The sequence below is a fragment of the Cervus canadensis genome, chromosome 2, assembly GCF_019320065.1.
Source record: "Cervus canadensis isolate Bull #8, Minnesota chromosome 2, ASM1932006v1, whole genome shotgun sequence".
In the NCBI taxonomy this organism is placed as follows: Eukaryota; Metazoa; Chordata; class Mammalia; order Artiodactyla; family Cervidae; genus Cervus; species Cervus canadensis.
This window is the reverse complement of record NC_057387.1, coordinates 25,191,776-25,213,936: the sequence shown is the minus strand read 5'-3', so window position 1 is coordinate 25,213,936 and position 22,161 is coordinate 25,191,776. Positions and strand designations below refer to the sequence as shown.

General features: G+C 42.2%; 1 protein-coding gene across 2 annotated transcripts in view; it reads left to right on the top strand.

Moving 5' to 3' along the window:
• TTF2 (transcription termination factor 2) overlaps positions 1-17,948 on the top strand; it is a 49,133-nt gene extending 31,185 nt beyond the window's left edge. The window contains exons 13-23 of one of the 2 annotated variants that reach the window (XM_043459738.1): positions 514-695; positions 1,399-1,552; positions 1,888-1,979; positions 3,061-3,143; positions 3,543-3,676; positions 5,839-6,009; positions 8,829-8,887; positions 9,715-9,865; positions 11,487-11,569; positions 13,161-13,235; positions 17,576-17,948. In XM_043459738.1, the coding sequence (XP_043315673.1) occupies positions 514-695; positions 1,399-1,552; positions 1,888-1,979; positions 3,061-3,143; positions 3,543-3,676; positions 5,839-6,009; positions 8,829-8,887; positions 9,715-9,865; positions 11,487-11,569; positions 13,161-13,235; positions 17,576-17,720 (1,329 nt within the window). In that variant the 3' untranslated portion in view covers positions 17,721-17,948. Of the gene's footprint in view, positions 1-513; positions 696-1,398; positions 1,553-1,887; positions 1,980-3,060; positions 3,144-3,542; positions 3,677-5,838; positions 6,010-8,828; positions 8,888-9,714; positions 9,866-11,486; positions 11,570-13,060; positions 13,236-17,575 lie in introns of those variants that run through there. The other variant, XM_043459743.1, reaches the window with a different exon arrangement.
• Positions 17,949-22,161: the final 4,213 nt, after the last annotated feature.

The following is a 22,161-nucleotide window of genomic DNA, read 5'->3' as shown; positions in this document are numbered from 1 at the left end:
ATCCAGGGGTTAAGACTCCATGCTTCCACTGCAGGGGGCATGGGTTTGATCTCTGATTGGGGAACTGAGATCACGCATGCTGTATGATACGGCCAAAAAAGAAAATAAAGTTGACTTTTAGTAAATTTTTAGTGAATTATTGTAAATTTAGGGAAAGTGAGTAAATTTTTTATTGATTGAATGACTTTGCAGCCTTGACAGCTAGTGTATCCCTTACCCGTGGCCATTGCTCGAAAGTGGGTTGAAAGAATACAGAAAACTAAAATTAGGAAACATTTTACCTTTAAACATCTTGTGCTCAACAATTGGGAAGTCAAGTGACTTGTTTATTTGTACTCATTGAGTTTCTGCTCTTGGTTTCTTAAGCTTAATCCTTATTTCAGTGTACCTGATCTAGGCCCTCAAACTTGAAGATAAGAGTGAGTCTGTGAAATTTGCTTATTCCCCCTTATTGGCTGGAAGACACACATGTTTTCCTATATTTTTGCTAGATTTCACTTGTGTTTCTTCCAGGGGACATCATCACCTTTGCTTCGAGTAGTGTGGGCTCGAATCATATTGGATGAAGCTCACAACGTTAAGAATCCCCGGGTGCAGACTTCCATGGCCGTGTGTAAGCTCCAGGCCCAAGCCCGGTGGGCTGTCACTGGAACACCAATTCAGAACAACTTGTTGGACATGTATTCACTGCTGAAGTGAGTAAACTCTTTGAGATTAGGTAGATGTGAGCCCTGTCGGTAACCCTTCTTGATTATTTCATATCTCGTATCGGCAATGTGTGCGCCAGATTAGCATGTGTAGCAGGTGGCAAACCTGTCAACATTTAAGGGACAGGAGAATTAATATTTATGAGAATATAATCTGTTGATTGACTGGCTGATACAGGACTTTCATGACATGCAGTTCTTCTATGTGGAAAGATACAGGACCAGTTAAAGGAAACAAAAGTCACTTTTTAAGTCCTAGGAATGTTTTCAGCTACTTCTGCTTTAAAACACATGGCCTGAGGTCAGGGCTATAGTTTATTTGAAGCAAACAGAAAAGAATGCTGATTTTTAAATATTTGCGTTTATTTAAGTCAGCACATAAGAGGATATAGAATTTCTATATTAGTCTTCGAACCTTTAGGAATGAATTCTAGCTATTGGTTATATGTCCTGTTGTGGTGATATAGACATTTTAATGGGAAAAGGCACGTTTGTATGATGTGGTTTTATCATGTGGTTGTTGACTTGGACCCTTTTGCTCTGTCTAGCAGAGCTTTGCTGTGAAATTGACTTTTCGCATTGGTTGGGATGACATGTGAAACCTGGTATGCTTTTCCTCTTATGTCTGTCTTTGACTCTCTCCTCCATCATCCCATGCTTGTTTCCTGTTCTCTGTCCTCTGATGAAAAAGATTTCTCCGTTGTTCTCCATTTGATGAGTTTAAGCTGTGGAAGAGTCAAGTAGACAATGGCTCAAAGAAAGGAGGAGAACGGTTAAATATCTTAACCAGGACCCTTTTGCTGAGGAGAACAAAGGACCAGCTGGACTCCGCCGGCAAGCCCTTGGTAATCCCACTGACACTTGTCGCTGGATGGATGTGGGGGGTCAGGAAGGAGGGTGACCACGTTCTTGACTCTGCTTGCACTGCCGTAGCCTTTGCTTCAGGAGCTCCCAAGTCTCCCATGCTCCTACACAGAGGCCCTTGAGTTGCTGTCCTGCCCCCGGGGTCATAGCTGTCCTGTTTTGTGGTGTGTTACAGCCATTCTGCTCTCAGGGGAGGGTGGGAGCTGCCGTCCAAGGCTTGACTAGATTCCCAGTGTCAACTCTGGGGAACGTGCTCTGTAATATGCAGTTAATTGTAGAACTTCATTGCGGCTTCTTTTGTCTTTCACTCTTCTAGGTGGTGCTGCCCCAGCGTAAATTTCAGTTGCACCGTTTAAAACTCTCTGAAGACGAAGAGACTGTCTATAGTGTCCTTTTTGCAAGATCGAGGTATGTGCAGTGAAGAAGCACCTTCTCACAGCTGTTTATTCTTGTTTATTCTTGTTCTTGCTTGGGATTGAGTCAAGGTTCCTCTACTGCAGTTACGGTATTATGGACAAGTTGAATATCAGTGGTCCTTTTTACAAAAGCTCCCTTGTTCTCTCACCTCGCCCCCAGCTGACCTTTGTCTCATATACACAGCGGGCCTGTTCACTGGCTTTCTTACACGGAAGGTCTAGGCTGTGCACACTGTCACCAGGTCTTTCTGGTCGCTGTGGGGCTGTATTAGGAAAGTATTGGCCAACCTAGTACATCTCTTTGACCTTTGACCTGTTATCCAGCCTCTCACCAGACCTTTTAAGAAGCTGTTCATCAAACCTTCCAAAGTAATTAAGTTTTTTCCTCTTTGTAGATCTTATATTTATTAATAAACATTTTAATATTAATCTTAACTAATTAATAATATATTACTGTTACATATTTAATATTAAATTGATATAGAATGTAATACTAATATTTTATAGTATCAATAAGTTTGTTAGTATTTATTAATCATTTTTAAATGGTATAGCTTTTAATTATTTTTATTACCTTTGGCCAGTGCGTGCTGTGAGCCTGCCTTCATTTAACAAGTCCACTTTTCCACTTTTTTTTTTTTTTCACTTTTCCACTTTTTTAAAAATTAATTTATTTATTTTTGGCTGTGGTGGGTCTTTGTTGTTGAACGTAGGCTTTCTGTAGTTGGAGCAGGAGGGAGCTGCTCTTCCTGGTGGTACACTGGCTTCTCATTTCGGGGGCGTCTCTTGTTGCAGAGCATAGGCTCACGGGCTAAAGCATGCAGGCTCAGTAGCTGTGACACACAGGCTTAGTGGCCCCCCTGCATGTGGGATCTTCCCAGAGCAGGGATTGAACCCAGGTCCCCTACATTGGCAGGTGGATCCTTAACGACTGGACCACCAGGGAGGTCCAAGAAGTCCACTTTTATAATTCTTCAAGGTCCTACCACTATCACAGTTAAGCAGTGACCATGGTAAACCTGTTTGGTCTTAGTGACCACTATATGTGCATTTTGTTTCTTGATCTGAGGCAGGTTGGCTCTGCAGTACTATCTAAAAAGACATGAAAGTGGGAGCAACCAATCTGGAAGAAGCCCTGACAATCCATTCAATAGAGGTGAGCAGTGAGACACTTGTAAATACAGAGTTATGAAAATGTGGGTGCAGATTTGGTAAACTTACAGAAATGGGGGTCGTGAATTCTTGATAGCGGAGACTTGACCTTAGCTTGGAACCTCAAACTAAAGTAAAATATAATCTGCAAGCACCAGACCTGGTGATGTAAACTTGTTTTTAGTTATTTCTGAAATCTGTTTTATTAAAATGCAAATACAGTAGGTCTGTAGAGAAAATGAGTATTTCGTTTTTCTTCATTAGCAGAGAAGTGAGTTAGAACTGTGTTATTGAAGCTCAGATCAAAGCAGGTTTCAAATCTCCTCATTTAGTTCACGGGTCTCCCCCATGTTTCTGTTTTAAACACTGTGCTCTTTCCCGTGTCTGGTTTCCTTCTTGGAAGTGGCCCAGGAGTTTGGGTCCCACGGGCCTGGGCCCTCCACGGCAGCCAGCTGGGCGACCTCCAGCACCGCCCACATCCTGTCCCAGCTGCTGCGGCTCCGCCAGTGTTGCTGCCACCTCTCTCTGCTGAAGTCGGTGAGCACAGCGCCTGTGTGGGTCCCGCGGGCCGCGGACGGGTCCCCTCCGTCTCCTGCGCCGGGGCTCCGGTCTGCCGGGTCAAGCAAGATGGAATTCGAGGGTGTTTTGTCTTTTGGTGGGGCAACAAAGATGGGACTGCGTATTTTACTATATTTTAATCATTAGTGATCTTGAGATAATTCCCATGATGTTGAGAACAGTTTTTATTTTAAAAAAAAGCTTTATTTTAGAATAGAAAATAGTACTACATCATTAAAAAGGAAACCATTTGTGAATACTTTGGTATTTTAGGATGTCATAAAGCTAATAAGTCTAGTTATGAAAACTCAAGTATTTATACAATTGGAAAAGTTGTCTCTACAATGGGTAGAGACACATTCATAATTAAGAAGAATATGTTACAGGCAGAACACTCAGACATAAATTTCAGCAATATGTTTTTGGATTTGTTCTCTAGAGTAATGGAAATAAGAGCAAAAATAAACAAATGGGACCTGATTAAACTTAAAAGGTTTTGCAAAGCAAAAGAAGCCGTAAACAAAATGAAAAGACAACCTATGGATTGGGAGAAAATATTTGCAAACAATGCCACTGACTAGGGATTAATTTCCAAAATAAACAAACAACTCATACAGCAAATATCAAAAAGCCAAACAACCCAATCAAAACATGGGCAGAAGATTCACATAGACATTTCTTCAAAGAAGACATACAGATGAGCAACAGATACATCGAAAGATGCTCAATATTGCTAATTATTTGAGAAATGCAAATCAAAACCACAGTGAGGCACCACCTTACACTGATCAGAATGGCTATCATTAAAAAGTCTACAAATAATGCTGGAGATGGTGTGGAGAGAAAGGAACCATTCTACCCTGTTGGTGAGAGTGTAAGTGAGTGCGGCCACTATGGAAAATAGCATGGAGGTTCCTTAAAAAGCTAAAAATAGAGTTACCACACCATCCAGCAATCGCACTCCTGGGCACATGCCAGAGAAAACTATTTCAAAAAGGTTCATGCACCCCAGTGTTCATAGCAACACTATTTACAGTAGCCAAGGTATAGAGGCAGCCTAAATGTCCATCAACAGAATAATGGATAAAAAAGATGTGATATGTATATATATGCACACATATGCATGCATACATACATACAGTGAAATATTAGTTGGAAAAAAGAATGAAATAATGCCATTTGCAGCAACATGGTTGGACCTAGAGAGTTCATATTAAGTAAGTAAGAGAAAGACAACTGCAATCCAAAAAAGATGATATGGATGAACTTATTTACAAAACAGAAATAGTCTCACAGACATAGAAAGCAAACAGTGTTACCAAAGGGGATAGCAGAGGGCTGGCTGGGGGGAGGAATAAATTAAGAGTTTGGGGTTAACATATACGTACTACTATATATTGAATAGGTAACAACAAGAACCTACTGTATAGCACAGGGAACTAAACTAAACTAAACTAAACTCAACTAAATCTTGTAGTGTCCTATAATGGAAAAGAACCTGAAAAGGAATATATATGGATATAAAATTGAAGTACTTTGCTGTATGCTCAAAACTAACAGAACTTTGTAAATTAACTATACTTCAATGAAAAAAAGAGAAATGTGTTACTTTTTTTCCTCCTTGGCAGTTAGAATTTATATTATTTTCTCCTTGGTTATCAATGATTCTTTTCTTTATACTCTTCTGAACTTTTCCAGGTTTTCTGTAATAAGCACATATCATTTTTATGAACAGAAAAAAAAACTACTTAGTACTTGAAAAATTTTTTATTTAAAAAGTTTTTATTGAAATGTATTATTTTTTTGAGGCATTGAAGTAATGTGTCTTTTTTTTGGTAGTACTGTAAATTATGTCTTGATTATCAATAGCTTAATTAACTCTATTGTTCCAGCTGGGGCAAATAGAATAATCTTGTAGTCTATCTGGCAATTTTCTAAAAAGTTCCACTTTGGTTTATTTTTGGTCTGGTGAGAAAAACTTGTAAGACTTCATTTTAATCTGGGTTTACTCAAGGGGGTACTGATGGTAAATTACAAAACATTTTGCCATGTGCAGTGTTAAACAGTCAGCACTTTGGCAAGTCCAGTGGCTTGCTGCCTCAGCCGCCCATCTGATGTGTCCCCTGTCTGATTCCGATCAGGCCCTGGATCCGACGGAGCTGAAGAGTGAAGGTCTGGCCCTCTCCCTGGAGGAGCAGCTCAGTGCCTTGACCTTGTCCGAATTTCACGACTCAGAGCCGTCTGCCTCCGTTTCCCTTAATGGCAAATGCTTCAAGGTGGAGCTTTTTGATGACAAGAGAGAGAGCACCAAGGTAGTATGTTCACCTCCATTCTAGTAGAAAGACTTCAACTCCTCACATATTTCCTTGAGAGCATGATGTTTGTCCAAGTGGGTCCAGCTGTTTGATGGCAGAGCTGGAGCTACTAGATGTTAGCTGGTCAGATTCTCCCTCTAGTTCTGAATTCTGGTTTCATTTCACGAATAGAACTGAAGTGGGCTTTCAGAGAGTGGCTTGGGCCCACCTCTCACATCAAGGCAGATTTCTGGCGTGGATTCCTGGGGAAGGAGTCTGTCAGGTTTACACTGGGGACAGGGCCTGGGCAAGTGAGCAGTTTGTTTTGGGAAAGCCACAAAGACCTGGGCCTTAAGACAATGTCTTACGTCTGAGCGCCAGTTGCTTTCCTTTGTTGAGAAGCTTCAATCTGCCAGGTTTGATTGTTAGCAGCCTTCTGTCCTCATTAGTCACTCTATTCCCACGGAAGCTGGAGAAGGGAATGGCAAACCACTTCAGTATTCTTGCCTTGAGAACCCCATGAACAGGATGAAAAGGCAAAAAGGTAGGACACTGAAATGCTTTTGAACCGTGGTATTGGAGAAAACTCTTGAGAGTCCCTTGGACTGCAAGGAGATCCAACCAGTCCATCCTAAAGGAAATTAGTCCTGAATATTCATCGGAAGGACTGATGTTGAAGCTGAAACTCCAATACTTTGGCCACCTAATGCGAAGAGCTGGCTCATTTGAAAAGACCCTGATGCTGGGAATGATTGAAGGTGGGAGGAGAAGGGGATGACAGAGGATGAGATGGTTGGATGGCATCACCGACTCAATGGACTTGAGTTTGAGTAAACTCGGGGAGTTGGTGATAGACAGGGAGGCCTGGTGTGCTGCAGTCCATGGGGTCGCAAAGAGTCAGTCATGACTGAGCGACTGAACTGAACTCCCACGAGAGTGATTTGAGAACTGAGGGGTTCCCTCAGAAGCAGCCTGGGGTGTGTGTGACTCAGGCCTGCCCCTCCACTGGCTCACTTGGCACCTGCCCATTGTCTCGCCTGCCCTGCATGGCTGGTTTCTCTCTCGGCTGCTTTCTGAGGCTTCCTCAGACTTGTTTCAAAGTTTTTTAAAATATGTAACTAGGAAGGAGGTCACTGCCAAGGGAATGGTGTTACCTAAGAGTTACTTTTAATTAGAGTTCTAAAAATATTTACATAGGTCTTCACCATCAGTAACTGGTGGGAACATGCAAAGGGCACCCTATGTGGCCAGGTTTCAGGCCCTGGCAACCCTCGGTTAGCAGATGGGTTGAAACCTCACATTCCTAATAATTTGTGTTCCTCACAACTTGTCTGATACTCAGTTAATGATTCACAAGCCTTCTTAATGTGAGCCCATTAATCATAGTTCAAACCTTTTAAGGTGGTTTCACGTTAAGGAAGGGAGTTTGTTTGATAGCACAAACCTAAACTCATACAGAATGTTATTAGAATTAGTCTACAGCTCACAGACCATAAATCCTGCTCTCCCACTGCATTTTTTTTTTTCTTCAAAATACCTATGGCTAGGTTTTTCACGTGGCAATTCAAGAACTTTCTATAACCTCAAGCTGTCAGAACACCAGGCACTTCATGTATGTGCTTTTTAAATTCCTACTGATTCAAAATGGTACAGTCCTGTGACCATCTTCCTGCCCAGTCATGGGAGTGTTTGTTCAGATTGGAATGCAGCCTCGTGGGAGCCTCTACAGGTTATCACTAATGTCACGTAAGCGTAGAGGGGAAGAGCTAAGCGCATCTCCATTGCTCTGGCTCAGCTCCTTTCACCCATGAGGAAGCTGAACTCTCCCCTAGGAGTTTCAGAGTGAGCTTGCCCCGTGATCGCAAAGTAGGAACTCTTCATCTCCTGGTTCCTAGTCCAATGCTCTTCCTCCTCTACCACTCTGGAGATGAACTCTAGGCCTCTTAGAACCTTTAGAAAGGTCACTCACCTTAGCAGTCAGGAAGAATGAACTCAGTCACTCTTTGAAGTCCTGCCCATGTGTTCTTACTGTCTGGTCCTTCATTGACTTGATTGTGCCCTGAGCAGTTTGGATAAATAGCCAGGGAGCTTGTCGCAAAGCTTGAGCAAGTGTTCCTCAGTCTGGAAAGGTTCTGTTCTTCAACACTGTTTGCAGCAGGCCTCAGACCGGATCAGGCTCTTTTACTTTCTCCTTCTGCAAATATTAGGGTAGTATCTTCTGTGGTCCCGCAGCGTGCAGGGGGACCGTGCTAAGGGTGGACACATGCCAGCTCTACCTCCTTGGAGCATCTCTGGCCTTGAAATCAAGAGATAACTAATAAGCAATTATTATATAATTTTTAAAAAGACCATGGTAATAGAAAGAAAAGGTGTATAGTAGCACATGGTCAGCGGGCACCTTGGATTGGGGAGGACCTCCAAGAAATGACATTAAGCTGGCACCCAAGGCTGTTCTAAGCAGAGGGAACGGAATGGACAGAGATGAGACAAAGCATAGCTCAGTGGAGGGAGTGTTGGTTTCACCCAAGCATCATTTGGGTGTGGTGAGGGGTAAGGCTGGAGACATGAGAGGAAGTGAGAATCTGGGAGGTCATGGTAAGGAGCTTGGGCTTTCTTCTCTGTGGGAGGCCACTGGAGGGTCTTCAGCCAGCGAAAGCAAATAAGAAACTGGCATTTTGGAAATAGTCCTCTGGCTGCAGAGAGGAGAAGGAACCAGAGAGGAGTCACACCTAAAGCCGAGAGGCCCTGGGGGAGACTGATTCTTTCATTCAGGCCAGAGAAAATGGAGAAAAGCAAATTTGCTTAAACCTACTTATGTTAATTCAACCTTTTCCCAGATTTCATCCCTGTTGGCAGAATTGGAGGCAGTCCGAAGAAATTCAGGGTCCCAAAAGAGGTAAATGTGTTATTTCATGATCCAAGTGTTGCTTGTAACTATGCAAGAAAATTGGATATTGTGGATGGTTATAAATCTTAGCTTTTTATATCAAGGTCCTTGAGTCACACTCAGCAGAAAGTACTGAGGTTATGGCACAAATTCCCTGTGATTTCTAATTAAAATATTTCTGACACTGGTTGCAAAGGCAATCCCTGGAGGATCTAAGTAAGCTGAGCATCTGAAGAAGCATTTAAGAGCACAGAAGAAGCATCTTAAACAAAGCCAGAGAATAACAGAGGGAAATGGAGGGAGAGGGGTGTGGTCAGACCGGGAGCCCCGGCAGTGCTGGACATGTTCCTGAGCTAGAGGCAGGGGATGCAGGAGGTTCAGTCTTTGTTTGTTTTACTTTACTCTGTGTTACTCACTGCATTTGTAGATCAGAAAGATTTTGATCTAAAACTCTAATTAAAGCACAGCATGGAGGGAACAGAGAAACCCTAGAGGCTTATGGTTCTGACTGGCAAGGGGAAGGGCCTGTCCTCCTTTTTTGCAGGAGGACAGACCTTTAGATGAGAATTAGGTCCCCAGATAATTGGAGGCTGCAGCCGTCACTTTAGTTTCACCACCACTTTGTTCTGACTTCATTTTGCACAAGATAAGTAGCAGACTGGATATAGAAATAACTGGAAGCATTATAATCTTATGTCACCTAAGTGTGTACCCTTAGGTATCAGAAGGCTTTCCTTCTTCCACATTTGATAACTGAATCATATGGATAGCAGGTGTTAAAGCCCTGCAGATGAGTTTATTTCATGAGTTTATTTCTGTTTTCTCCTTTCTTCCAGTGTCATTGTCTCTCAGTGGACCAGCATGCTGAAGGTTATAGCCTTGCATCTTAAGAGATGTGGATTTACTTATGCCACCATCGATGGCTCTGTCAACCCCAAACAGAGAATGGACTTGGTAGAGGCATTTAACAGCCCCAGGGGCCCTCAGGTACGAGCTGATCACAGCTGAGTTCTGTAATTAACAGCAGATTGTTCCCGATTACACAGACAATTTTAACATAGCTCAATTGAAAAATATTCATAGCTTTGATCCCTCCAGATATTTTTGATTCCTTTGACATTTATCAGGGGTATGTATCAAAGTGTGAAAATACTCTAAGAGAATAAAATATAAAGGTTAAAAAGAGTAAGGACAGAACTGGTTAGGATCAAGAAACTCTTTGTGGAAAAGGCAAGCCTGGAAGGATGGGTGGGTGGGATCTTGATATGAGGAAAGATGGAGGGAAGTGGGAGAATAGTCAGTTCAGTTCAGTCGCTCAGTCATGTCCGACTCTGCGACCCCACAGACTGTAGCACGCCAGGCCTCCCTGTCCATCACCAACTCCTGGAGTTTACCCAAACTCTTGTCCATTGAGTGGTGATGCCATCCAACCATCTCATCCTCTGTCGTCCCCTTTCCTCCCGCCTTCAATCTTTCCCAGCATCAGAGTCTTTTCAAATGAGTCAGTTCTTCGCGTCAGGTGGCCAAAGTATTGAAGTTTCAGCTTCAGCATCAGTCCTTCCAATGAATATTCAGGACTGGTTTCCTTTAGGATGGGCTGGTTGGATCTCCTTGCAGTCCAAGGGACTCTCAAGAGTCTTCTCTTAACACCACAGTTCAAAAGTATCAATTCTTTGGTGCTCAGTTTTCTTTATAGTCCAACTCTCATATCTATACATGACTGCTGGAAAAACCATAGCTTTGACTAGACGGACCTTTGTTGGCAAAGTAACGTCTCTGCTTTTTAATCTGCTGTCTAGGTTGGTCATAGCTTTTCTTCCAAGGAACAAGCGTCTTTTAATTTCATGGCTGCAGTCACCATCAGCAGTGATTTTGGAGCCCCCCAAAATAAAGTCTCTCACTGTTTCCATCTATTTCCTGTGAAGTGATGGGACCAGATGCCATGATCTTAGTTTTCTGAATGTTGAGTTTTAAGCCAGTTTTTCACTGTCCTCTCAGAGACATCTAATTATGGATGATGGGAATTTAGGGCTTTGCTCGTGGCTCAGTGGTAAAGAGTCTGCCTGCCAAGGGGGAGAGTTGGGGTCGATCCCTGGGTTGGAAAGATCCCTTGGAGAAGGGAATGGCTACCCACTCCAGTGTTCTTGCCTGGGACATCCCATGGACAGAGGAGCCTGGTGGGCTACAGTCCACGGGGGTCACAAAGTGTCAGACATAACTGAGCAACCAAACAACAGTTGAGTGACAGGCAGGAGAGTCATGGCAGTGGTGGGGGACTGGTGGAATAGACAGTATCTGGTTGATGGAAAGTGTATTGAACTGACCAGCCCCAGTACTCTAAATGGTAGTATTCATATATTTGGCAGGCACACAATTAATGTCTTGAGATTGACTCACCCAAAAAAGGTTAAATGAGAATCTTCTCCAAGGTGAGGCAGGGGAAATAGCATCTCAAAGTTTCGAAACAATGCCTTTATGACTGCAGAAGGAAATTTGATAAGAACATGTTGCTTATTTGTATTGATCTTGGTATTGAACCTGTGACAGGAGGAAAGATGGTTTATGAGACCGAATCTGTGTAAAGTGAACGGTGTGCTTCCTTTTGAAGGTTATGCTAATTTCTCTCTTGGCTGGAGGTGTCGGTCTAAACCTGACTGGAGGAAACCATCTTTTTCTTCTGGACATGCACTGGTAACAATTATGGATTTTTCTTGAGTTGTCCCTGCATTGCAGGGAGACCAGAGGGGCAGTAAAACCTGACTTCTTATAAGGAGTGTGTTCCTTTCGTATTGTGGAGCTGCCTCTGTGCATACATGTGTATAGATACAGATCAAAGTGGTGTAGGCTGAGTTGATGGCCCTGTATTCCTGAGCAAGGAAGGATTCAAATGACTATATAAAATAGTCTGTTCACTTTATTGTTAACCTAATGTCTGTTTCCATGGAAACTGGGAATAAGGCTTTTTCTCATGGCTAAGAGCTACTTCACTCAGCAAAGAGTTTTATCTCTTCAAAACACCGTATTTCAGACATACTTATTGACGTCCAAGGAAATCTCAACATTGGCAAAGAAGGAAAACCATTACTCCTAAAGGGAAAGGGAAAGAAATTTTCTAATTATGTTAGATACACACTTAAGGCACAGCCTTGGACTCACTGCTCATAGTGTCAACACCAGGAGTATAGCAGCATCCTTCCTAGATACGAAGCAAATGATTCATGCGTTGCTAGGAAAAAGTATCATAATCTGTCCCAGTTTTGATTTTTCAGTGATGCCAGTTAGGGATTGCCACACCAGGCACCGTTGCCAGGGATTGTCGTTTGTTCTCCAGGCAGCCCAGATGGGCATAGACAGGCCCACCTGTTGTTATCTTCCTGGAGAATGTGGTTAGGTCTTACTTTGGGACCCCTCCCACCCCCATACATGAGGAAAGCAGAATTGGAATCATGCTGGCTTCTGAATTGGAGAAATGTTATTCAAGATTTTAAAGAGGTAAGAAGAGAAACTAGTTTGGAGTTGAAAAGGAGAATCTAGAAAGAAGGAAACAAATTCAGTCTCCTTATTTGAGTCATAGAAAGTTAAAAGTTGAAAACGGTATTAGAGGGGACTTTCCTCATGGTCCAGTAGTTAAAAAGACTTTGTCTTCCATTGCAGGGGGTGTGGGTTCAATCCTGGTTGGGGAGCTAAGATCCCATAAGCCTTACGGCTGAAAAACCAAAACATAAGGCAGACAGTATTGTAGTAAGTTCATTATAGACTTTAAAACTGGTCCACATTAAAAAAAAATCTTAAGATAAAGGCATTAATGATCATTTGCCAGTCCTCCCATTCCCAAGCCTTTTAGGCTATGGTTAGATAACTTGCCTAGAGTCATCCAGCTAGTTAGTGATTGGATCTGAGCATCACTTTAACCGCTGTTACCTATAGGTTCAACTGATGGTGGTGCTAAGAGTTCCTATTGGAGGCAAATCTGAGCCCAGTTTCTCATGAGAGGGCAGGAAGACATCTGGGAGTCTCCAAGCCCCACATAGACTAGAACAGAGACCTGCCAACTTTTTCTATAAATATTTCAGGCTTTGCAGATACATAGGTCACTTATTCTTTCTTTGTGGATTTTTGGTTTGGTTTTTTTTTTTTTTTTTAACAAATCTTTAAAAATGTAACAACTGTTTCAAACTCAAGAGCCACACAGAGACAGACCGCAGGCTGGATTTGGCCATGGGATCTGCCCGCCCCTTGTCGAGGATGTCAGTGCCCCTGAGCCCAACCTGTCTTCTCACAGGAACCCATCGCTCGAAGATCAAGCTTGTGACCGAATCTACCGAGTAGGGCAGCAGAAAGATGTCGTCATACACAAGTAAGTATATAAAGGTCTCCTGGAGTCAAGACCTGCTCCCGTGAAAATCTTTCTTGGGTAGTATTTTAACAGAATGTAAAGTATTTGGTGGTCACTGTACTGATGGTGTTTGTGGGGCTCATCCTTCTTGGCACTCATGGTCAGGAAGGGAACACAAGCAATTTGGGGGTAACCTTGGAGCTGGTCCCTGCAGAAGAAAACAAGTACAGTGATGAGCCTTATCTCAGTCAAGGCTGCCCATGAAAGGACCCTCCTCTCTCTCTCTCTCTTTCTCTTTCTCTCTTTCACTTTTATTTTGACATAACTCCAGACATAGAAAAGAATGTAAGAATTCTTACAAAAATACCCCAGAGTTCTCGATTTTAAGAATAATACCAAAAAATTCCTGACTGCTGTGACATTTGTGTGTGTGTGTATGTGTGTGAGCTTTTTTCTGGACCATTTGACAGTAAGTTGCAGACATGATGTTCCTTTACCTCTAAATACTAAAATAGGCACTTTCTAAAAATGACATCTCTTACATAATCACAATAAAGTTATCAAAACCAGGATGTTAACAATGATACAATACTATTATCTGATCTATGGACCTTATTCAATTTTGCCACTTGTTCCAGTGATGTCCTTCCCAGCAAAAGGTCCTGCATAGCATTCAATTCTCCTGACTCTCTTATCCCCTTTAATCTGGAACAACACTTCAGTCTTTCTTTGTGTTTTATGACAGTGACATTTTTAAAGTGCATGGGGCAGTTATTTTGTAGAATGTCCCTTTATGTGAGACACTCCTCTTTTTAAAAACAATAATAGAACCTGCCTTAACTGCTGGAGTCCAGCCCCAGCGGGTCTAGGAGTACCCAAGGGATGAGTGGCGTCGGCGAGGAAGGAGACAGACACACACAGAAGGTTGCGTGGAAGAAAAAGCTTTTTTATTTTTAGGACAGCTCAGTTTTTATAGAATGAACATTACCTCCCCCTTAAGTCACCGCATATTACATCAGATGTTGGTTTCATGCTTCTGTCAATATTTTCCTTCCCCATGTTTTTCCCCTGTGCATTCATCTGGAACATTTCCCATTACAGGGTTTTTTTTCTTGAATGTCCCATACATTAGTCTTCTTGCCTCAATGGCCTAACATTTTCATTCTAACAAAAACAATATTCCACAAATTTCAGGTATAGTATGAATTCTTTGGACAATAAAACAATACATGGGAAGGGCTACAAAAACATGGTTAACATTTCTGAGAATAGTACCATGTGAAAACCTTGATAATTTTCTTTACCTGAAACCACAAAACCTCAGTCTGCAATGATTAACTATGAAGCAGCAAAGCACCTCTAAAGCAGCAAAACACCTCTATTAACAGTGAGGTGATGGCAGTGAAGCTGGTTAATAGAAATCTTCTATTGAAATCCTATGGACCACATTTCCTAACGCTACAAAAATACCCATAATATTCCATGTTGTTTAAAGGAAGGGAAACAATGGACAAATAGCAGCAAGGAAATAGCAATAATGAAAACCCTGTCAACCAAGGAGCAAGTAAACTGAAGCAGTACATCTACTTCTAAATCTAAATGTCTCTACTCTATTCTATTCTAGAACATTATAATCTTTTAAGCAAGCAGCCAAACTATGCCTGTGGCCTTTTCCTTTTTGACTTGATGTTTATGGTCGTGTCCTGAGCCAGAGTAATCATAAGCATTTCTAAATAGGCTTGGACTTTTCCAGGGAGGCCTTATTACTATATATTACATTTCCAAAAATTAATAGAAAGCTCAACAACAGTAAGACAGAAAGAGGAAAGGGACATATCGGGCCCCCAGGACACCCCCGAGGGGAAGAGCTGCCTTGCAAGTTCTTTCTCGTCCGGTGACCTTGTCCCCAGGACAACCCCGAGGGAAAGAACGGCCTTGCAGGTTCCTCTGTCGTCCCATGACCTTGTCGAGGATTGGGCGCATCCCAGCGGCTCCCGACACTTAACAGTGCAATCCAGCCCAGTTATGGGCCGCTTTCCTTCATCTTCATGACCAAGTTTCTTGAACATGTAGAAATCATTGTCTATCTTTACTTATTTCCCATTCATTCCTCAACCGTGTGAACTGGCTTTCACCCCTGTCACGTCACTGAAGCTGCTCTTGCTAAGGGCCACCAATGAATTCCAAAATGTGCCAAGTACAGCGATTATGTCAGCTGTTCTGTCTTTAGCTCTCTTCTCAGCTTACTTTGTATGCACCTCTCTCGATAATCCTATCTACTCCAGCAAGTCCAAAATCTACACCGTCAATTCCAAGGTCTCCTAACCTTCAGGCCCAGATATCCAAATCCCCACAAAATATATGAATCCAGGTGTCCACATCTGCATCCATTTTTCATTTACTCATGCGTTTATCTCATTCAACTCAAAAAAACAAATACCTATTAGGCTTCCCAGGTGACTTAGTGGTAAAGAACTCTCCTGCAATGCAGGAGACCTGGGTTTGATCCCTGGGTTGGGAAGATCCCCTGAAGAAGGTAACGGCAACCCACTCCAGTATTCTTGCCTGGAGGATTCCATGGACAGGGAAGCCTGGCGGGCTACAGTCCATGGCATCGCAAAGAGTTGGACAATTTCTCTATTTCATTCATTCTGTGTTTTCTTTGTTGTTATTTTTAATTTTATTGACGTACAGTTGATTTACAGTGTTTGTTAATTTCTGCTGTATAGCAAAAGTGGCAGTTACACATATATATATTCTATTTCATATTTTCCCTTATGGTTTATCACAGGACACTGAATATGCTATACAGTAGGACTTTGCTGTTTGTCCATCATATAATAGTTTGCCTCTGCTAACCCAGACTCCCAAGCCATCCCTCCTCCACCCCCAGCCTCCTTGGCAGCCACAAGTCTGTTCTCTATACCTGTGAGTCTGTTTCTGTTTCATAGATATGTTCATTTCTGTTGTAGTCTAGGCTCCACATATAAGTGATATCATGTGGTGTATTTGTCTCTTCCTGGTTTAGTACAATAATCTCTAGATCCATTCATGTTGCTGCACATGTTAGCCACGGCTTTATACATGTTCCCATTCCCTGGGATGCCCTCCCCACTGTTCCATCTGGCAAACCCTTGCTCATCCTACAAGTCACATTAAGAATTAACTTGTCAATGGGGTCGTCCCTGAATACCCCAGACAGATTTCCTTTCACTCGTCTTGTACAGTGGACGTATTTCCATTAGAGCAGTTTCCAGGTCATATCGTTATTCTTGCTGTTTATTTTCATGTCTCTGTCTTGTGTTCTCTTTGACTGCACGAGCATGTTCGTCTCTATGTTCCTATACCTAGCATAGTGCATGGCATGTGGTGAGTCTCCACCAGTACTTGCTCAATGAGTGACGAAAGGACTGACAGTGGCATTTCCTCAACTGGTCAAAACTGTTTTCAGTGTGAATTAGCCATGAAATAAGACACTCTGTACACAGTACACATATTCTTAGCAGAAGCCTGATAGCTTTAGACCTTCTGACCTTCCCAAGATGGGGCTTTTTGTGTGAAAGCTGGACCTCTACAATTTTTATTTTTTGGGGTCGGCATATTCCCTAGTGGCTCAGTTGGTAAAGAATCCACCTGCAATGCGGGAGACCTGGGTTCGATCCCTGGGTTGGCAAGATCCTCTTGAGGAGGGCATGGCAACCCACTCCAGTATTCTTGCCTGGAGAATCCTCAAGGATAGAGGAGCCTGTCAGGCTGCAGTTCATGGCGTCGGAAAATCAGACATGACTGAGTGACTAGGCACGTATCTCTTGTGATTCTGGCGTTTGTCAGTTATCTCAGCTTTGAAAAGAAATAATAAGTCAGTCTGAGTTCAGATCACTTTAAACGGATGTATATATTTAGTCTAAGTTATTTAGGTTTCCTAAACTTAGAGTTATTAATCAAACCTAAGGAAAAATAAAGGAAGAAATCTCCTTTAAAAACTAAGCATACATAGATGGAGAAGGAAATGGCAACCCGCTCCAGTACTCTTGCTTAGAAAATTCCATGGATGTAGGAGCCTGGTGGGCTGCAGTCCATGGGGTTGCAAGGAGTCAGACCCGACTGAGTAACTTTTCACTTTCACTCTCACTTCCGAAATACAATGGTGGTTCTGATTATTGCACTTAAAACTGGGATGTTGGACTATATTTTCAGTATTCTGTTAAACAGTAAAGTACTGTGTAGGTAAAATGATATTAAAAAATATTGTTACCAAGTGTCAATAACAACAAAAAAAAAAACAAGCATACATAGAAGCTTGACTATTTCTTTAGATATGCTGCTTTGGGGTTTTGATTGTTTGCTTGTCTGTTTTTCAGATTTGTTTGTGAGGGAACAGTGGAAGAGAAGATCTTGCAACTCCAAGAAAAAAAGAAAGATTTAGCCAAACAGATTCTATCAGGATCTGGAGAATTTGTCACCAAGCTCTCCTTGGCTGACCTCAAAGTTCTTTTTGGCATCTAACTTCCTGTTTTTCGGGCTCAGAATAGAGCCACTGTTGGTTTGTACTAGGATCTGGAGGGAACGACTTAACCCTGGTCCTTTGAGCTCTCCTTGGCTTTCAGTTTCACCTTCAAGCCTGATGCCCTTCTCCAAGCGAGGATGAATTATCACGTTAACCAGCTAGGTAACCAGTCATGTTAACCAATCAGCATATTAAATAAAACCAATAAAGTGCTTCAGATAAACAGCCCTGGGAGAGTTGGACCTATGCCTCAGTAAAAACTCAGAAAGCCCTCTGCACCTTTTTCTTCTCAGCTGGTGGGGACCCAGTGTTGCTGCCTTTTCTAACAGGCTCCCTCCCATCTCTTCAATTCCTGCCCACAAGGCTGCTCCTATAACCATCTCTTCTAGACCATTTTTCTAGATTCCACATATATGCATTAATATACAGTATTTGTTTTTCTCGTTTTGACTTACTTTGTTTGACAGTCTCTAGCCATCCACATCTCTACAGATTGAAAGGTTGTTGCTGAACGATAAGACGCTGGGATTCTGGGCCTCCGGAGGAGACGAACTCAATCCGGGGCCAGAGACGAGGCTGGGTTGCTCAGAGCTTTTGTGTAATAAAGTTTTATTAAAGTATAAAGGAGATAGAGAACACTTCTGACATAGGCATCAGAAGGGGGCAGAAAGAGTAACCCCCCCCCCGCCCGCCCCCAGTCTTCAGCTGGATGTTATATAGTCACTAGCAGTCTGTTAATGAAAAGAAAGGAATGTCTTAAAACTCAGAATGGCACCAGGCCCCTCATCCATAAGTTGCATTTTGTGATAATCTTGGCACCAGATGATTCATCCCAGGCCATAAAACGATTGACTTCAATCTTGTAGAAGGGCAGATTACCATACAAATAGTTTCGTTTACATAGATTAGGGGAACAATATCTGAGTATAACTTACTGGTTTGTCAAGTAGGTTCTTAACAGTTTGGCTGAACCGACTTGAAGACAGAGTCTGGGGTAAATGCATAGCACATTAACATAGCTTAAGACAAACATTTCCATAAGAAAAATGTATTGGTTAACTCAAGGTTTGAGAATAGTTAGCTTCAGGTGAAACCAGGTGTCATGGCAACACAGTATTTTAAGAGAAACCTTTTAAATTTGTATAGAGAAGGGAAAAAAATATCGCTAGTTTGTTTCCTCCTGCCGCTTAAGAGAGATAAAAATGTCTGGTGCTTACAGCTTATTTCCTCCCTTTGGAGACCCCTGGCCTTCCTGCCTGTTACCCTCTCAAGATGATTCCGTTTTGTTCCTTTTTATGGCTAATATGCCATTGTATACATGCACCACATCATTTTTATCCATTCCTCTATTGATGGACGTTTAGGTTGCTTCCCTGTCTTGGCTATGCTATTGTCAATAGCCAGGACATGGAAGCAGTGAACACTGGTGTGCATGTATCTTTTTGAATTATGGTTTTCCCTGGGTATGTGGAAAATGGGATTGCTGGGTCATACAGTAGTTCTGTCTTTAGTTTTTTAAGGTACCCCCATACTGTTCTCCTTAGTGGCTGTCTCAGTTTACATTCCCAGCAACAGTGCAAGAGGGTCCCCTTTTCTCCACACCCACTCCAGCATTTATTGTTTGTAGATTTTTTAATGATGGCCATTCTGACAGGTATGAGATGATACCTCATTGTAGTTTTGATTTGCCTTTCTCTTATAATGAGCAATGTTGAGCTTCTTTTTTTGTGTTGTTGGCCATCTCTATCTTCTTTGGAGAAATATCTATTTAGGTCTTCCACCCATTTTTTGATTAGGTTGTTTGTCTTTTTTTTTTTTTGATGTTGAGCTGCATGAGCTGTGTATATTGGAGATTAATCCTTGGTCCGTTGCTTTGTTTGCAAATATTTTTCTGCCATTCTGGGGGTTGTCTTTTCATCTTGTTTATGGTTTCCTTTGCTGTGCAAAAGCTTTTAAATTTAATTAGATCCCAATTGTTGATTTTTGTTTCTGTTTTCATTACTCTAGCAGGTGGGTCAAAAAAGATCCTGGTGCTTTTGTCAAAAGAGTGTTCTGCCTGTATTTTCCTCTAAGAGTTTTATAGTAACCATCTCTGTTTAGGCTGAGCAGAAGTGGGCTCCTACCTAATACGTGGTTGGGTAGTATTTAATAAAACAAAAAAAGTAATAAACCTATTCCCTTCCTTATTATTGTATCATTTAGAATTTGGTATCATATCATTTATGTTATCATATCATTTTGTATTGTTACCTTGTAGTATTTGTGTCATTGTAGTTTTACACATTTGCAGTATAGAAGCACTTAGTCTCATTGTTATATTCAGTATTACTGAATCATATAGTATTTTTATTATCATTGGCATAATCCACTAAATATGTGTTTGACGTGTAGCAGAGATAATGCTTTGTGTCCACTAATCCCCATGTCCCTTTTCCTCCCGACTACCAGGGACTACATTTCCTATTCTTCACTGCAGTTACATGGGTCATATTACTCAGTTCTAAGTCAGTGTGAAGAAGGAATTCATAGGGCCTGGACTCCGTCTCAGGCCTGTCCGTTCTGGTCGTGCACAGCCACCTCTCCAGTGGACTCTGAACTCTGTGCTTAGCGCCTATGGGAATGACAATAGAAGGATAAGACCCCCTGTGGGCAGGGGAATCTTGAAGATCACATCCAGGTTACTCATTGCCTAAGAGGAAACATACCGTAATCACCCCTGCCTCCAGACAGGTCATAAATTTTTTTCCGTATCTATCTGGATGGATGTAATCACAGGCTTATCGATTATTAACTGGTTGGAACATGACCACGGGCTTATTGATTATTAACTGTTTGGAATGTAACTGCGGGCTTATTGATTATTAACTGTTTGAACACATAACACATGAATGATGGGGTTATTGTAGTTGTATTTACCCTTCCGATGTTTATGTAAGTCTCAAGGAAATTGGGGTGGTGGGTTTAGACACATACACATGGGGTATAAAAGATTTTCACAAATGCTGGTCGGGGTCCTTGGCTAAGAGGAGACTCTGCCTTGGGCCCGCCGGTGTAATAAACTGCACTCCACTATCTGCATTATCCTTCTGAGTGAGTTTGTTTTCCGGAGAGTGTGGCTATAACAAGTGGAATGTGGAGAGAAGTGATGTGTGAGTCATTTCTTATCTGCCCTTCTAAAACTTTGCATACGATTCTTTGTGCTGTTTCTTTTCTTCTTGGCCCGCTGAATACAGAGGAACTGATGGACAACTACAGGGCCCTAGAGAACTGTGGAGCCACTAGACCAGAGATTTTTAATCTGCTGTTGGCCGTGGACCATTTGGTAGACTGGTAAGCCTCAGGTCCTGAATGACAGCAGAACAAAGCCTTCCAGTGCCTCCCTTCTCATCCCAGCTCACCCACATCAGACTATGACATAATCAAGAAATAATTTTTTTTTTTAGCTATGAGATTTATTTGGTGATTGTTTATATAGCAGTTCGTATCCTAACTAATACAAACTGTTTGAGAATTTCTCTTTGGGGAACTATTCAGATTTCCTTCTTCCTGTTGGCAGTCATTTTCAAAACACTTACTCTGCAAATTTCTGCTGAAAAGAGTTGTATTTCTTCTTTGATAGAATTGTTGCCCTCTTTTGCATTAGGATTACATGACAACGCCCTGTGTTAGGCCAGTCACAGTATGAACTGAGGCACTGGGGCCTTTTTAAGTAAAGGCTCCCTCTAAGGACATAGTCTAAAGGCTGCAAAGGTGGAGACAGATGGCCTGGAGGGAAGAGTTCTGACTTTACTTCCAGGTTCGCCTTAGCTGAGGGTGTAGCCTTGAAGAAACCATTCCCTTCTCTACACTTTGGTTTCTGTGACTGTGGTGGGATTGTTTTTAGAACTTCAGCAGCTGTAGTGAGGTCCCTGCTAAAATCAGGAAATAGAAGATGTAAGATTACCCTCTGAGAGTTTGGGTGTATGTTCCACACACCAGGTTAAAGGGAATGTCACCTGAGAAGCCCTGGCTCCCAGGCTGGTAAGAACGTTTGCTGACTGTCTGGTGTTTAGCTGGGTGCAGATTCCCCAGGCACCTCAGTTCTTTCAGTCTGTAAGGGGTGGTTTCAGTCTGTAAGATTGTGTCCTACTCTTTGAGACCCTATGGACTGTAGCCTGCCAGGCTCCTCTGTCCATGGGATTCTCCAGGCAAGAATACTAGTGTGGGTTGCCATACCCTCCTCTAGGAAATCTTCCTGACCCAGGGATTGAATGCACATTTCCTGTGTCTCCTGCATTGCAGGTGGATTCTTTACCACTGAACCACTGGGGAAGTGCTTGATTATTCATACATTAATTTTAAAACATATTAAATGTGCCAGGCACTTCTGAGCACTAAGTGAAAGTTGCTCAGTCGTGTCCAACTCTTTGTGACCCCATGGACTATACAGTCCGTGGAATT